The sequence below is a fragment of the Chiloscyllium plagiosum genome, unplaced genomic scaffold (genome assembly GCF_037043375.1).
Source record: "Chiloscyllium plagiosum isolate Xiang-an unplaced genomic scaffold, Cpla_swu_hap1 HiC_scaffold_1, whole genome shotgun sequence".
NCBI lineage: Eukaryota > Metazoa > Chordata > Chondrichthyes > Orectolobiformes > Hemiscylliidae > Chiloscyllium > Chiloscyllium plagiosum.
The window spans coordinates 35,862,120-35,880,154 of record NW_028270139.1 but is presented as its reverse complement, the minus strand read 5'-3'; the positions used below and the strand labels follow the sequence as shown (position 1 = coordinate 35,880,154).

The 18,035-nt window shown below is 39.0% G+C and overlaps 1 protein-coding gene across 1 annotated transcript in view; it reads left to right on the top strand.

The window, feature by feature from the left end:
- prkg2 (protein kinase cGMP-dependent 2) overlaps positions 1-15,994 on the top strand; it is a 101,853-nt gene extending 85,859 nt beyond the window's left edge. The window contains exons 17-19 of the mRNA XM_043696194.2: positions 380-442; positions 9,502-9,568; positions 13,400-15,994. Coding sequence (XP_043552129.2) covers positions 380-442; positions 9,502-9,568; positions 13,400-13,495 — 226 coding nt within the window. The 3' untranslated portion in view covers positions 13,496-15,994. The remainder of the gene's footprint in view (positions 1-379; positions 443-9,501; positions 9,569-13,399) is intronic.
- Positions 15,995-18,035: the final 2,041 nt, after the last annotated feature.

The following is an 18,035-nucleotide window of genomic DNA, read 5'->3' as shown; positions in this document are numbered from 1 at the left end:
AGCTGGAGACCAGGAATCATATCAGTGGAAAACTTCAGAAAGGTTTTGTAATTTTACTACTATTTTTACAGGAAATTCATCTATTCAAAGTGAGTTTTATTCTGCCATGGTTTCTGTTTCTGACAGGCATTTATTGAACAATGAGGGTTCATGGTTTTGGAGACAAGATTGAGTTTGGCTGTGGTGCAGTACTGTCAGTACCCTGTCAACCTTTATTGTCAATACTCCAATATAAAGAATGAGTCCTGGAAGGCTGCAGAATGTATAAAACTATGACCCAGCAACAGACAGCCACTCCTGGAAAATAGGGTGAGAAGAACAGAGACAGAAAGATTTGGAAGAAAACTTACATATTTTTCTATGACATCCTTTATTGCAGGCAAAACCCAACTGAACGCCTGGGAAATCTGAAAAATGGAATCAATGATATAAAAAAACACAGGTAACTTTTATCCATAAAGACTTGCTTAGATTTTATAGGCATTTGGCAAAAACATGATATTTAGATTGGGGCTGGCACAAGATAATTAGGTGTGGGAGATGACTTGGCAAAGTATCTGAGTAGAAGCCTAGAAGGTCCCTGCACTGTCTGGGTTTTCACCTTCAGAGCGTCTGTAGTTCTGCTTTGACACTTTTCCTGTTGAGAATTGATCTGATTGACAGGCTTGGTTTCCAGTCAGATGGGGGCATTTGAGAGGAGGATGAAATTGCAGAAGAGAGATTTGTGAAGGGGAGTGTGATACCTGAAGTTAGAGGAGAGAGTCTGAAACCTAACCCCAGGAGAAGGTGGGATCTCCCTGTATGTGGGAGTGGAGTGGATATGATGGTACTCAGAGTTAAGATATTGGTGCCGTTTAGGAGAGGCCCAGGCCGCATTGGCCTTCTTCATGTATTTGTCCTTCTCTCTCTTCAAATGCTGGGTTGTTGGAGGACTGAGAAACTATGCCACCACTGTAAAGCCTGTATAATAACTTAAGTCATAGGCTCTGTAGAGTATAAAAATTGTTAACTTGCTATCTGGAAATGGATTAACTGACTGCTTTTGCCCTGCACTGATTGCAGAAGTAAGTGGGCAAGTTAGAGACAGCTCAGAGCGTGGTTATTGAATTTTAAAGATTTAACTTCTCTGAAAATTGTTCACTCATCAGCTCAGGAAAATACTGTAGTTGAAAGAAAAGACCTGCTGTCAAAAGTTTTCATCTTCCTCTTATCAGGGCAGACATGAGAATGCCAAATTTCAAAGGGAGCATCAATTTGTGCTGCTATCAGATTGGTTAAGGCATTGCCATAGAAAATACAGCAGGGAGCAATTGTCCCTCATGCTTTTGTATAATTCAATAAGAAACATGCCATATCTGGACATATATCTTTTCTCTGCAGAGGACAGGTCCCCAAGTATGTGTAATGTAGCAAATGTATGTATGCTACTTTGTGAGCCATTTTGATAATTTTAAATTGACTCTTGCTCAATTCTTAACACATTTGGGATTATTCAAGGAACTGTTCGAATTTTAAACCATGGTCCAGGTCATCTGGTGAGGAGATAGTTGTTATAGCATTGCAAGCAGTAGTTACTCATCAGAACCCTGTGAAATCATTAAAGAGCATTGAATGTTAAAATCAGAGAAACAAAAATGTGGTGAAGCTGCTTCTTTAACAAGGTTATGTTGTCCTTGGTTATTTTTCCAGCATGGTCGTAAAAGACACAGAAAAATTCTAAGTAGAAGGGGTTTAGGGCCAGTTTGATTTTAGCTAAGGCAACAGGCTTTCAAGTTTTCAAAAAAAAATACTTGTACAGTGGAAGGGGAGTGGCCAGATCTCCCAGCTCATCTGTACTCTGGTTTGGTTTGGTTTGGTTTTTTTAGTAGTAGTGTCGAAATAGCTGCTGGATCCAAAGAAGCAGGTCCAGTGATTTCTAAACTGTCAGATCCACACAGTCAATGTGTTTCAGGTATAACTGAGTTCTCATTAGGGGATTGTAAAACTCTGTTTTACAACCATCGCAGACTCTGTGCTGGCTGGTGCTACAGTCAGTGTGCTCCTGCTACTGTTGGCTTCTGCTTTTTTTTGGAGGAGCAGAAGTTTCTCTTTCTTTCCCCTTGTTTAGGGAAGACATTTGTTTTTTTGATTTTCTTTACTGGTTTTTGCTGTGTTTGTAAAGAAAAAATTAAAAAGAAGGTCTAGGCTGGTACTCTCTCTCTCTGACTTCTCTCCTGTAAGACCCTCTGTTTGACTTTTTTCTTTTGTGCCAGGGATTTTTATAGGGATTGTTGCAAGTATTTGGAACAGCATCATTAAGTTGGGATGATCTGTTGGGTTTTCGGATAGGCTAAGTTATTCTGTATTCTGATTTCTTTTGTTTGTGTTTCATTTAATAATCTTGTAAATAAATTCTGTTTTGTTTAAAACTAAGCTGTTGAACCAGCAGAATCTCTCCTGGAATATTCACCTTACACTTGCTTAAAACAATTAGCAAAGTTAGGGTCTGGGCTACTTTCTTGAAATGTTTTGAGGGAGTCTGGCCTGGTCCATGACAAATGTCACTTTGAAATATTAAATTACAGGACATTGAGAATTTTTAAAAGATCATTACACTTACAATTAATCAATTAAAATAGCATTAAATGTTTCAAAGAAACAGAAAAAAATAATAGTGAGTTATATATTACATGCAGACATTTCATTACACTTAGCTGCCCTCAAGGAGTCTTCCTAGGTCTTCTGGTTTCATGGCATGGTGTGGGTTCACCTTCCTTGGATGGGGTTGGGAACGAAAGAGGGCTGCGATGGAGATGTCTGGGTACAGCAGACATGGAAAGTTAAATGGATATCGTTTGATCTGATTGCCATTGGATAGATCTGTTCTTTCAGTAGTTGGAAGATCTGGACTATTATATTAACATTTTGACAGCATAGGCTGGTTAAGTAATGCTAATACCCTTGCTATTGCAAGCAATCAAAGAGCTGTGTGATATGATCCACTTGTTTTGAGAATGTACAGTCGATTTACTTGACACCAAACCAGCCATTTATAAACCTGTTCACTCATTTTTGTGAAACTTTTTGGTTGGTATAGCTGCATCCTGTCACTAGGAAATATCTAGTTTATTGAAAGTGATTAGTAGCAGCATGAAATGGTTAACTTGTTATTTAATGTTTTGAGTCATCTGCCTGTTTTTCCAGGTCAATTTGTAGTAGATCACACTTTGTAAGTCTGAAAGTAGCAGGCATAGACCCACACCTGAGCTTGTGCAATATACAGTGAGTGACGGACTGGTGGGGGTAGCTATTTTCCTGCAGGATAGCTTTGATGTGCCCAATTTTGGCATCAAGGTTGCATGCTGGACAAAAAGCTTGAGCCCAATTTACAAAGTTGCCAAAATCTCGTAGCATGTGGAACTGTAAGAATTCCAACTCAGTTTTGACCTTTAAAGATAGGCTTATGGTAAACAGTAGTAAGGAACCCATTGGCAGATTTTTCAACTAGCACATTGAGGAAATGGAGCTTGTTCACAAATTTGTACCTGGGGTGGATGGCAGTAAGGAGTGCAAGGAAATGCTTATATCCAGCTGCAGATCCAAAGATGTCAAACATATCATCTACACATTAGAAATATGCAAGCAGAAGAGGTTAGAAGATGTTCAAAATTGCATTTCTCATGGAAACTAATAAAAAATGAAAGTGAGATCTGGGCCTAGAGGGGATCCATTGCAACACCATGTGTTTAGGCATTAATTGAAACTGAACTCTACAGGAATTGTGAAGTTCAGAAGTTTAATTACAGATTTAAAAAAAGTGATGCATCCAGAATGTCAAGAGGTAGTAACATGTCAATAGCTTCTTTGAGAGACTTATAAGTGAAAAAGCTCTTAATGCCAAATGAACACATAAACACAACATTGCTGTATTTAAGCTAGTCACAAATAATCTTCACCAAATTGAAGGAATCCCTCATTTTACATGTGAAAAACTTATGGGTTTCTTCTGGGTGCTTTGGTTTTCTCCACATACCAAAGATGTGCAAGTTAGGTGGATTGGCCATGTTAAACTGCCCATAGTATCCATGGATGTGTGGCTAGGTGGATTAGCGATGGGAGATGCAGTGTTAGAGGGATAAGGTAGGGGGCTGGGGCTGGGTGGGATGTTCTTCAGTGGGTTGATGTGGACTCAATGGGCTGAATGGCTGGCTTTCATACTGTGGGGAATCTATGATTCTACTCAGCCTCTCCTTACAGCTCCAACCCTGGCAGTATTCTTGTAAATCTTTCAAGATTAGCAACAACTTTCCTATAGCAGGAAGATCAGAATTAAATGCAGTATTCTAAAGTGCCCTAATCAATGTACTGTACAGCCGCAACAAGCTGTCCCAACTCCTGTACTCAATGCGCTGACCAACAAAAGCAAGCATGCCAAATGCCTGTGACTCCATTTTCAAGGAACTACGTACATGCACGCATAGGTTTCATTGACAACAGTCTCCACAGCCTTACCATTAACTGTATAAGTCCTGCCTTGGTTTGCCTTGTCAAACTGCAAGGCCTCACATTTATCTAAATTAAACTCCATCTCTCAGTCCTCAGCCCAATTGCCGATTTGATCAAGGTCCTGCTATACTCTGAGATAACCTTCTTCATTGTCCACCACACCACCTATTTTGGTGTCATTTGCAAACTTACTGACACAAGCACTATTTTCAACTATCACAGTACTGCCAAAAAAACAATTAAAAAGGCATGTTGCCTACCAGACAACGTGAAATAGTGTGATGTGAATTTCAGTGATCCTTGGTATGTAAGGCATATGTCCCAATGACTGGCAGAGATTACCAAAAAGCCTAACCCTTCACAATAGGCAATGTACTGATTGTATTCAAGCAGCACATTCTTGCAAAGCTCAGAATAAAATATCTAACATTAGATGTGAATCCACAATAGAGCTCATTTACTGAATAATCCCATGTATGCGAAGAATTGCATGATAACCAATTTAAACTTATCAGTTGGGCTTGCGTTGAGGCTCATGTATGCTTCCTGGAGATATAAGTATTCCTACAGATAAAGCTGTCCTTTTCAGAAAAACATATATCCAGGCATTTTGCATTTTTCAGGATTAAGCAAAAGCATGGGGTCAGTAGTTCCCTGGTTCACTCTCCACAACAAAGCCTTGACCAAGCAAAGTCAATCTGCAAACTAATCAGCAGTGTTTTCTCAGGCAGTTAAAACTGTTAGCCCCTTTAATGTTCTTGACTCTGTTCTGCTGAGTGCAACATGAAAGGTTTCTTCAGCATGTCTCTTTTGCCAGCAATGTTCGATTTCTGGACTATCAAATAAGCAGATATACTATTAAAAGATGCATCCGGTTCCAAGATGCTTTTAAGTTAAATATAACTTCCATACTTGGTAATTGGATCTACTCCTCAAACAATAAGCAAAGAAACATGAAGATGATAAATCACTGAATGAAACTGAGAATTATCACTTTTTTCTTCTTCACCCACGGAATGTGAGCATCACTGATTGGACCAACACTTATTGCCAATCCCCAATTGTCTTTGACAAGGTGGTAGTGATCTGCCTCTTCGACAACTGCAATCCATTTGCTTTGGGTAAGCCCCCAATATCACTGGGTAGACATTCCAAGGATGTTGAACCAGCCACACTGAAGAAATGTCAATGTATTTCCAAGTCAATATGTTAGGTGGCTTTGAGGGAAATTTGCAGGATGCGGTTATCCCTTGTATTTTATGCACTTGACCTTTTAGAATGGTAGGGATTGTGAGTTTGAAAGGTGCTACTGAAGGAGTCTTTGTGATTTTGCCATTCAGCTTCTAGATGTTACGCATTGCTGCTACTGAGAATCAGTGATGGAGTGACTGAATGTTTCTAAATATGGTTTCAATCAATGTGGTTGCCTTGTCCTGGATGGCGCCAAGTTTCTTGACTGTTGTTGGAGTTGCACTCATGTCATCACATTTCTGACTGGTGTCTGTAAATAGTGGACAGGTTTTGCTGGATAAGATGATACGTTGCTTACAACTGTATTCTAGCGTCTGACCTGTTTTTTTAGCCAGTGTATTTGTACAGCCAGTCTAGTCAGTTTCTGGTCAATAATAATCTCCAGGATGTTGGTAGGACTCAGTGACAGTGATACCATTGAATGTCAAAGGGAGATGGTTTGATTCTCTGCTTTGGAGATAATCATTGCTTGCAGTTGTGTGGTGCAATGTTACTTGCCATATGTCATCCCAAAGAAGGGCTTATGCCCGAAACGTCGATTCTCCTGTTCCTTGGATGCTGCCTGACCTGCTGCGCTTTTCCAGCAACACATTTTCAGCTCCGATATGTCATCCCAATCCTGGATATTGTCTAGGTCCTGCTATATGTGGGCATGTACTCCCTTCAGTGTTTGAGCAGTGGTGAATGGTACTGAACATTGTGCAATCATCAGCGAACATCCCTACTTCTGACCTTATAATGGAAGGAAGGTCGTTGATGAAGCTGCTGAAGATAGTTGGGCCCAGGACACCACCATGAGGAACTCCTGCAGTGTGGTTCCAGAGCTGAGATGACCAACCTCCAAACACCACAAGTATCTTCCTAATAACTTAACCAGCAGTTCATTCTTTCCAAGATTAACATTGACTTCAGTTTTGCTAGAACTGCTTGATGCCACACTTGAATGAAAATAGTAATTGAAACATGTGTATGATGTGATGTGAAATGCTTAAATACTGTAATTTTGGACAGCTAACTTTTTATATTTTCTATTGGAAGTTAAACAGTTAAATAAGCTATGATCAGATGCCTTTGGCACTTTTCCCTCCATTGATTTTCCCTTTTCTATTTTTACCAATTTCTTTTGGTTGAATAACCTCCATCCTTAACAGAAAATTAAACAAGAAATCAATTGCAACAAACACACAGAACTTGTAGAAATTTTTTTGTAGCCACACTCTTGTGGTCATATTTTTATTTGTTCTTTAATTTTCCCTTGAGGATGAAAGTGATTTCAAGCAAAGGGAATTGATTGATGAAGATAAGTAATCCAAGAAAATTATCCAGAGTTTGAACAGTGGGAGAGAGAATGAAGAATCATCTTACTTGGTTGTTATCACAGACTGGACTATTGCTTGTTTATCTAGAAACGTATGAGATCTGTTTCTGATTTTAACAGATAGGCTATTTCAATTCATTTTCCGCCCAATCTGCCATAATAAATATTTCTGCTGTGAATTGATCTCCAATTTTCATGCATTTGTGTCAATATACTTTCCTGTTTGTGGAGAGTGCAGAGTGATACATAATTAGATGTGATATAGCAATGATGTTATTGCTGTGACATTGACTCAATATCCCTGTGTGATTTACATCACTGTTGATCCATAACATGAAAAGTACAGTGTCATGTTCTGCTGAAACCCAAACCTCTACTGGTTTTCTTTTCACTTGTGCATTCAGACTGTTTAACAGTATGCTGCAAAGAGTTTTGTATCTCTCTGGTAAGCACAATGCTGTTCTCAAATGCTTTTTATTGATCAATACGTTCACAAATAGGTCTATGTCAATTATTGCTATTTTGTGCAGGAATACACAATACAAAGAAACAGTAAAATAATTATCAAATGTTTGCAAAAAGTCTATAATTGCATATTCAGAAAGGAAACAAATCACAATGTGAATACTTGAATACTTTCATGGCTATTCATATCTGTGATTACTTTTGTACCAAACAAAATTTATTTGCCAGTAGCATGATTCCAAGTTACAAAGTCATGTGACCATCACTACAAATATTTTTGCAAAGTAAGTCACAGAACATAATTCAGCTGAAAATATCAAATGAGATTGAAAATTTATATGAACTGTGTCTTTCCTTTGGAAGCTTTTCTCACCATCCTATTGGATGGCTAAAAGTTATGTTTTATATAAACAGGGCTCAGTAATACTCTTGTGTAGTTTTCATACTATTTTCTTCTATTATCTTCTTCCTCTAGCTCAATTGTTTTTCCATTTTTAGAAGTAATTATTTGGTTACGCTACTGATTGTTAAAAAAGAAATTGTTTTCTCTCCAACCTGACTTGTTACTCATTATGTATTTATGTACTTTAATATTATCGACATAATTCAGCCCAATCAAACTAGAATTAGAAAAACAATGTGACATCTTTGGTTAAAATTTATCATTGATGTTTCCCACAAGAATTTGTATATATTTACTTCATCTATAAACTTTGCTTCAATTCGTATTTGCATGTTAGTTCTTGTAACAAATGTGTTTTAACAGCTAATTAAAAAAATCTCAGGAATGCTTGAGTTTTGTAATTCAGATAACATTCAGCTATCTCACTTTGATCTACCAACTGATAACTCAAAAATTACATTGTTAATTATCTTGGTTTCTTCAAGTAAAACAATCATTTTGGACAAAAATGTTCAATTACCAAAAGACTGGCTTTAGCCCATTAAGAATATAAACATATTTAAATGGTGCAATTTAACCAGGAAGAATTAATCAATTAAGGGAAAAGAAATTAGATATTTTTATCAGAGTTTGAAAAAAGCAAATGCAAAAGCAAACTTGAACTAATTTTCAAAGCATTTGTAATAAATGAAGTTGGGGAAAATTAGCAAAGGACTTTAGCACTTTATCATTGCTCATTAATGATTGCTCAGTGTTCAGTGCCATCTATGATAAATAATATTCATGCCACACTAGTGCCACATTCATGCCACCTTCAACAAGAGAGGATCTGGCCATCTCCTATTGGCATTCAATGACATTAATATTATTGAATCTCTTACCATCAAAGTCCTGAAGATTGCCACATACCAAAAGATTAACTGGGCCAGTTATGCAAATACCCTGGATAAATGAAAGCAGGTCAGAGGCTGGGAATTCTGTAACAAATAATTCACCTTCAAATTCCCTAAAGCTTAGTCATCACCTAGAAGGCACATGCCTTACATGTGATGGAATTCACTCCTCCAGGACAATGGCTTGCACAGCCTAAAAAAAATGCACCATAGCAACTTGCCAAAATTACTTCAAAGCACCTTCCAAACTTGTGGCCTCTACTGTCTTGCAGAACAAAGACAGCAGGTGCATAGCAATACCAATGCCATTGCCATTCACCTCAAAGCCACAAACCATTTTGACTTGGAACTATATTGTTGTTTGTTCACTTTGACTACGCACCTTCCTAATGTAACTGAGGTGGACCTGTACTACATGGTCCACAGCAATTCAAAAAGGTGACTCAGCACCACTTTCTCATTGGTAGTTGGGAATGGACAACAATGATGGGATAGTATTGGCATTCATATCCTGTAAATAATAAGAAACAAATATTCCAAATAAATTTTAATAATATGTTTACCTAGCATTGCAAAAGCTACACAAATTAGCTTACAAATGTAGGTTTAGTTGTATAAAAGGAAAGTATGTGTGAACCTATTAGATAAAGATTACATTTAAATAAATTCATTTCCTTCAAATACAGATGGTTCAGTGGATTTAACTGGGAAGGATTGAAAGCCAGAACGTTACCGTCACCTTTAAAAAGAGAGGTACTTTGCTTATTATTATTGTCCTTATGATGTAATATGTCATGATTTTGCACATTATTGTACTCTGTTATATTGTTTCTGTCAAAAATAAGTGGTTTACAATTGGGGGTAAGTAACTGACTAAACAATCAGCTCTTTATCTATTGGTAAACCAACAGTGAAGAGCCATTTGCTACTACTGTAACCAATGAGACAGGATGAGCTGTGGAATCAGGTCCAATTTAGGTTGATAATTCAAAAATGGTAGCTCGGGTGAGGTTTCCAATTCCATTCACATTAATCAATGCAAACATTGCAGAGAGAAGCAAAAGTTTCTTCACTACCAAAGCATTCTTGAAAAACTGGCAGCATTTTTAATGGAATTGGCAATCTCATTCAGAAAAGCAGTAATAGTCACTGGCATAGGATCTGGGCACACTTGACTGTTGCAGAAGAGGATAATCTTGATTAGATTAGATTGCCTACAGTGTGGAAACAGGCCCTTCGGCCCAACAAGTCCACACTGACCCTCAATCTATTGGGACCTAGGTTAAAGAGTATTGGTGAAATGCTGGAGAAACTCAGCAGGTCTGACAGCAGAGAAACAGAGTTAACATTTGAGTCTGGTATGACTTCTTCAGAACTCAACTTCAGTTCTGCAATAGTCTCTCTGGCCTTTTCTATTTTTCTTTCAGATTTACAGCATCTACAATATTTTGATTATTCTGCAGATGATGACTTACTATGAGTCTGATTGCAATATACCATCCCAGTGGATATCTGATACTGTCACTGGGAAGAATGAAATGCTGGAGATCAGAGTCGAGAGTATGGTGCTGGAAAAGCACAGCAGGTCAGGCAGCAACTGAGGAGCAGGAGAATTGATGTTTCTGGCATATGCCCTTCATCAGGAATGAGACTTATGGCCAGGGGGCAAAGAGATAAATGGGAGGGGGGTGGAGCTGGAGGGAAGTTAGCTGGGAATGTGATAGGTAGATGAAGGTGGACGGGGGGAAACGTGTGATAGGTCGGAGAGGAGGGTAGAGCATATAGGTGGGAAGGAAGTTGGATAGGTCAGGAAGAGGGTGGTGCTGAGTTGGTGGCTTGGGACTTTGATAAGGTGGGGGGAGGGGAAGTGAAGAAACTGGTGAAATCCATATTAATCCCATGTGGTTGCAGGGTCCCAAAGCGGAGGCTGAAGCATCCTTCCTCCAGGTATTGGGTGGTTAGGGTTTTGTGATGGAGGAGGCCCAGGACCTGCATCTCCTTGGTGAAATGGGAGGGGAAGTTAAAGTGTTCAGCCATGGAGCAGTGGGGTTAGTTGGTGCGGGTGTCCCAGAGATGTTCTCTGAAAAGATCTGCAAGTTGGTGTACTGTCTGCCACATCGGGTGTAACGGACACAATAGATGACGTGTGTGGAAGTACAGGTAAATTTCTGTCAGATGTGGAAAGATCCTTTAGGGCCATGGACAGAGGTGAGAGGGGAGGCATGGGTGCAGGTTTGGCACTTCCTGCGATGGCAGGAGAAGGTGCCGGGAGTTGGGTGTGGGCTGGTGGAGGTGGGTGGATCTGACAAGGGAGTCGCGGAGGGAATGGTCTCTCCAAAATGCAGATATGGGTGGGGATGGAAATATACCCCTAGTGGTGGGGTCTGTTTGTAGGTTGCAGAAGTGGCGGAGGATGATGCATTGTATCCAGAGTTGGTGGGGTAGAAGGTGAGGACCAGGGGGTTCTTTCCTTGTTGCATTGGAAGAGGTGGTGTTCAAGGGCGGAGGTGTGGGAAATAGCGGAGAGATGCTGGAGGGCATCATCGATCACATGGGAGGGGAAATTGCAGTTTTTGAAGAAGGAGGCCATCTTGGATGTTTTGTGGTGGAATTGGTCGTCCTGGGAGCAGATGCGGTGGAGGCAGATGAATTGGGAATAAGGGATGGCATTTTTACATGAGGCAGGATGGGTGGAGGTGGAGTCTAGGTAGCTGTGGGAGTCGGTGAGTTTGTACTAGATGTCCATGTTTAGTTGGCCGCCAGAGATGGAGATGGAGAGGTCTAGGTAGGGGAGCAAGATGTCCAAAATGGTCCAGGTGAATTTGAGGTTGGGGTGGAAAATGTTAGTGAATTTGATGAACTGTTCAATCTCCGTGTGAGAACACAAGATAGCACCGATACAGTCATCGATGTCGTGGAGGAAAAGATGGGGAATGGTGCCAGTGTAGTTTTAGAAGATGGACTGTTCCACTTACCCAGAGAAGAGGCAGGCATAGCTGAGGCCCATGCGGGTGCCCATGGATACCCACTTGGTTTGGAGGAAGTGGGAGGATTGGAAAGAGAAGTTGTTGAGGGTGAGGACCAGTTCATCCAGGCAAATGAGAGTGTCAGTGGAAGTGTACTGGTTGGGTTGGCGTGACAGGAAGAAAAAGAGGGCTTGGAGGCCTTCGTCGTGGAATCAGTTTTAATCATTAGGCTTTCATCAATGAGTGTGCATTGGTTACCTTCCTCATGCTGGAGTGGCTTGTGCCTCATTTACAATTGCCTGAGGATATAGCAATGCAACATACCGAACCCTAACTGACACAATATGAGATAACTTGCCTGTTGTACCACTCCATGCTATTGTGCAGGGAATAAAAATGGAGAAAGAGAGTCAGTGCATTAGTTTTGAAGGAGTGATAAGTCTACTAACTCCATTTTGAAATCCTTAGTGTTGCTTTTCCTAGGATCAGGTCATTGAAATACAAAATACAAATTGCCTATTACGAACACTAATGTCTTCATTCATGTTGTTCAAAAGAAATAACCATATAATGGATTAGATTAGATTCCCTACAGTGTGGAAACAGAGCCTTTGGCCCAACCAGTCCATACTGACCCTCCGAAGAGCAACCCACCCAAACCCATTTCGCACTAATTAATGCACCTATCACTATGGGCAATTTAGCATGGCCAATTCACCTGACCTGCACACCTTTGGACTGTAGGAAGAAACTGGAGAACCCGGAGGAAACCCACGCAGACACGGGGAGAATATGCAAGCTCCACACAGTCACCAGTACATTATTAAATTTACAGACCACAGTTTAAACTTCTTTGTTACAATGATTTCTCCATTATGTAAACTTATGTGGAAAAAGTAATGGTCAATGAAGGGGAGATTTTGAAAATTCAGTTACTGTACTGTGATTGCAAAAAGGATATTGGAACAGAGAGCTTATGACTATCAGGATACACAGAACCAGATGTGGCATTTTTCTTTCATTGGCTACTAGAGCTTTTTAAGATGATGAATTAGAATAGGGAAATATAAAGAAGCATTTTCACTCGTGGGGCGAATCAAAGGGTCATGAACATAAGGTAGTCACTAATCAATCTGGTAAGAAAGCGCTTTGTTTTGCTCAGAGACTATGGTTAAAACATGGAACTTGCTAAAGATGCAAATAACACAGGTACATTTAAGGGGAAATGAGGTAAGTATGTGAAGGGGAAACGAATAAGACGACACTGATCAGAGTTTGATGATGTCGGAGGCTTGTCAGAGCATAAACACCAGGACAGCCAAATTGAATCAAGTAGCCTACTTTTAAACTGTAAATTATATTAACTTTTTCTTATGGTATCTATTTAAATGAATGAATTAACACACCAACATATTTGGTAAAGACAGAAACTCTGTAATTGTTGAGTTAAGATGCGACACTTTATGTATCAGATGGAAGAGGCTGATGGTCCAAGAATGCCAAGTCTAACTTTGCTGGGTTACTGATGGAACCATTAATAATTAACATAACAATTTAATAGCAGTGTCTTTTTCAGGATGGGGTCCTTCCGAGTAATACATTTTCCCTTTTTTCCAAGCTTAAAGGTCCCACAGATTATAGATACTTCGACACTTATCCTCCTGATAAGGATATTCCCCCAGATGAACTTTCAGGCTGGGACAAGGATTTCTAAATCAATGCCAACTCACGTACTGCAAGAAGACTCCAACTGTTACCCTTACTCAATGATCATACGCAATCTGAACAATTTCATGTTCTATGGTATTGACCGAAACTAACCAGCAGGAGCATCTATACAGAATAAAGAATTAACAATCGATATGATCAAGAAGGAAAGAAATTACTTGAAAAATTTTAAGAAATCAGTAAAAGTTTCTTCTGGTATTATCTTAACTAGAAAAACATTTTCTATTTAAATAGTTGCTATGAGTCAAAACGTGGCTTGTACAAATAATCCTTTCGGCTGTAGTAAGATGGTTGCACTCAGTGGGCAGGAGCAAGTGGGGATGTTGAATAGCCAGGATAAACAGTTGTACAGCTGCAGTCAGTAGCAGTATTTGTGCTGCAGCCTTTCTTCCCAGTATGCACATGCCAAGATTTCCAAGCCACAACATCTTTGATCACACAGAAGTTTTGTTTTTATATTAAGACCTCACAGACTTTCTACACATGATGCTGATTTCACCTGCAGAGTATGTTTTTGGTGAACTGTGTACAATCATGTTCCTTCCTGGCTTGGCGATAATATCATTTCCTGAGAGGTTACCCTGACAAGCCACTTCAGAACCTTGTATATTTCAATTAGATAACCTCTCATTGTTCTAAACTCCAGGGAACTTAGGCCCAATTTAGCAATTCATCATTAGAATGATCTTTTCATCCAAATGCTAATCTAGTGAACCTTCTGTGTACTGCCTCCAGTACAAATACAGGTGTATCCTTCCTTAAAGACGAAGGCCAAAACTACACACAGTGCTCTATGTGTGGTCACACCAATGAGCTGTTATATAGAAGGAAGACTTCCATATTATTGTACTCCACGCCCAATGCAATAAAGGCAAATGTGCTATCTTGTATCAAAGTTCTTGTAAGGTTCCCTTGAAGTGGTCATTTTTTTAAGCAGATCACTAAGTTAGTTGCTTGCAGTTTTATAACTAGGAGGTTGGTTTTCTATACTGGAAGACTTAAAAAGGAACAGTCTGGAGACCTCATGATGTTGCAGCTTCTGGTTTTAAGGCATAAATATTGCTACCTTTGCTGCTCCTGTTATTTGTTGTATTGTTTGCAGACTCAATGATTTCTCCCTGGTTCTTGAAATAATTTTTAAAATCTGTACCAGATGACACATGACGAGTACTTCTTTTACCCATCCAGAATGTTTTGAGATTAGAAACCATCGCTACAGAATTGAGAATGAATAAAGGTCATTCTCATCTACTCACAAAGTAGCTTCTCTGTAGTTTCCATTTGCTAAATTTTGTATTCAAAAACAGGGAGCCCATGATTTCTGGGTTTGTGTTAGAATATAAAAAAAATGGGAACTGTGAATTCTACAAATAGGTTTTATTTGTTATTTCTTTTTAAGGAATGCACCTTAATGGTTTTTCTACTAGAGACTCAAAATACTTCAAATTTCAAAGTCTTCTGACTCTAAGCAGCCACCCTAAGTAGCACATCAGTGTCCACTTACAATGAAGTTAGTTCTGGAGGATTCCAAACAGATTACAGTTCATGTTATAAAAGTTAAATATAGTATATGCCTGTAATGGACAAAACAAATTGTCAAGACATTGTTAATAATAGGTTCCAGCATCTTTCTAATGTTAGCCTAACTGAACTGTAGTTCCTGATTATTTCTCCACCTCCTTTCTTGAAAAAGTGGTGTTACATTTGTCAAATTTAAACTGAATGTAATCCAGGTGGGTGCAGCTGCCAAGATCCTGAAAGAAAGATTTGGCATTTTTAAAGATTGTTGCCTCCCCAATAGAAAATGGACCATAGGAACAATAGCTGGAATCTAATGGAATGGAACACAAGGACATTCCTAAACATTCTAATGCTGGTCACATACCAGATTTTATAACAGCATGGAGCAAGTGACTATTGAAGAGGTATCTATAATGGTGTAGCTACCTGCTGGGCGCAACAAAATGGGGTGTCATTCCTCTGGTGCCACAAACTCAGTGGCGCCCGAACTAAAAGAATAGCTGGAAATATGACCCATGGATGTTTGTAACCAATTGTGAACACCGGTGACTGTGAATGGATTATTGTTTTGACAAAATATGGGCCATAGGCTTTAATGACTAAAGCTAGACATGGTAATCTGATTGTGGAGATGGTTTTGTTTTAACTCAGACAGTGTGCTGTACTCTGTCGATCAGTGCTGGAGGGCATGGCATATGAGAGGTTAGGTCTGCTGAATGTAAAAAAAAACTAATTTATGTCTCAGCCTTAATTATTTGAATATTTGTTTTGACTTGCTTTCCTACTTTTGTTGCTTTCTATAGTGTTGCCTGAAGAGGAAATGGTTGTTTTTAAGTGATATAAATGGTTGTACTTTATTTTGTATTGATTCACCCATTATGCTTCAGTTGGTATAATAAGGTTCTTCACTTAGAGTCAATTTACTAGGTTCTAAGAAGGTAAAAGCTGAAAATGTGTTGCTGGAAAAGCGCAGCAGGTCAGGCAGCATCCAAGGAACAGGAGAATCGACGTTTCGGGCATAAGCCCTTCTTCAACAGCGCTTATGCCCGAAATGTCGATTCTCCTGTTCCTTGGATGTTGCCTGACCTGCTGCGCTTTTCCAGCAACACATTTTCAGCTCTGATCTCCAGCATCTGCAGCCCTCACTTTCTCCTCTAAGAAGGTAAAAAAAATTACGAAAGTCTCGATTAATCCAGAGACTAACATTCTTAATGTCTGTTAACTCTAACATACTCCTATAGACAGACGAAGGAATTTGTTCTATCAAGAGATCTGGCATGAGGAGCAGAGGCCTTTTTAATGGGAAATATCAAACCAGCTCATAACAAGGATTCTGGAATTTTAGATGACACAAGAATAGGAAACACTAGGCAAACCTCTGTCTTGAATTGTGCATGTCAGGAATGTAAAAATATGATACAGCTTTTCCCCCAATTTTTTGGGAGCACCAAAATGATGAAATGTTCCTGGTTATAGAACTGCTTTTCTGGAATATCATGATGTTACTTCATGAGCAAATTTGATATTTTAGTTTTCCTGAAAACTCACCAAACCTGATCATAGTGTTTGTACATGTGAATTATATCAAAATGCTGCCCTATAAGATATGGACATGTCTAATCATATTAATGTCAATGTATAAAAGAAATAACAAATATTCAGCACGAAGGTTCAAGGACATTAAGTCCTACTATATTTGCAAACATGATTTTTATGGAGTATTATTATGGGCGCATCATGTTACCATTAGATTCATTAGCATAGTAAGGAGTCAGTGTATATTGCTTTCCATTCATTGAATTCCAGGTTGATAGAGTTTTAAGAATAAACTCCAGTGATGAAGAGTTTTAAGAATACCAGCTGTGAGCATAAATATCAGTAGCGAATCAGAATGAAAATATTATGAAGATAATGTGTGAGATGCTACTTTACAGATATTCAAACAAAATTGTTCAAAAAAACCCTTAAATTCAAAATTAAATTCTTAATAAAATGTAAGTTATAGTAAGTTCTAGCTGCTGTTTAAAAATCATAATGAAGTATAAATTTAGGTATTTCCATTTGTCAGTGTTAAGAAAAATATGCTTTTGTATTGGAAGTTTTGTTTATATATTTTTAATAAACTTTAGATACAAGAAATGAAACATTGCTTTTTTTATTACAAATGATTCTGAACACTAACACAATACAAAAATGCAAATGAATGAAATCCAGTAAAATTCCAAAAACCTTGTTTAAAGTTGAATAAATTTACAGAGAATATCAAACTTCCAAACGGGCCAAAGAAACTTAAACCTCAGCTAAGGGAAGCAAGTAATCATTTCAATTAATAGAACTCATTCTTAACATTCTCTTCCTTTTTGTAACTTATTTTTCTCAATTTTTGTTTCATTCTGCAAAATATACGTCTGGAAATTAACCTGTATGTCATAAAGCAGTGTTAAGCAATTGTCTCATGATGCTGCAACATGTCATTTCTAAGCCATCAAGAGGTTATAGGATGTTGCCTGGTATAGCAGATTTCAGATTAGATTACCTACAGTGTGGAAACAAGTCCTTCGGCCCAACAAGTCCACACCGACCCTCCGAAGAGCAACCCACCCAGACCCATTCCCTTACACCTAACACTATGGACAATTTAGCATGGCCAATTCACCTAACCTGCACATCTTTGGACTGTGGGAGGAAACCGGTGCACCTGGAGGAAACCTACACAGACACTGGGAGAATGTGCAAACTCCACACAGACAGCTGCTCGAGGTGGGAATTGAACCCGGGTCCCTGGCACCGTGAGGCAGCAGTGCTAACCACTGAGCCACTGTGCCACTCTAAATTGCTTGACCAGGTTTGTTTTCAGGAGGTTGAGGGGCAACCTAATAGGCGTTTATAAGATTGTGAATGGCATGGATAGAGTGGAAAGTATGAGGCTTTTTCCCAGGGTCCATTATTAGGGGACACAGGTTCAAAGTGCAAGGCAGGGGGAAAGAGATATATGAGGCAAGATT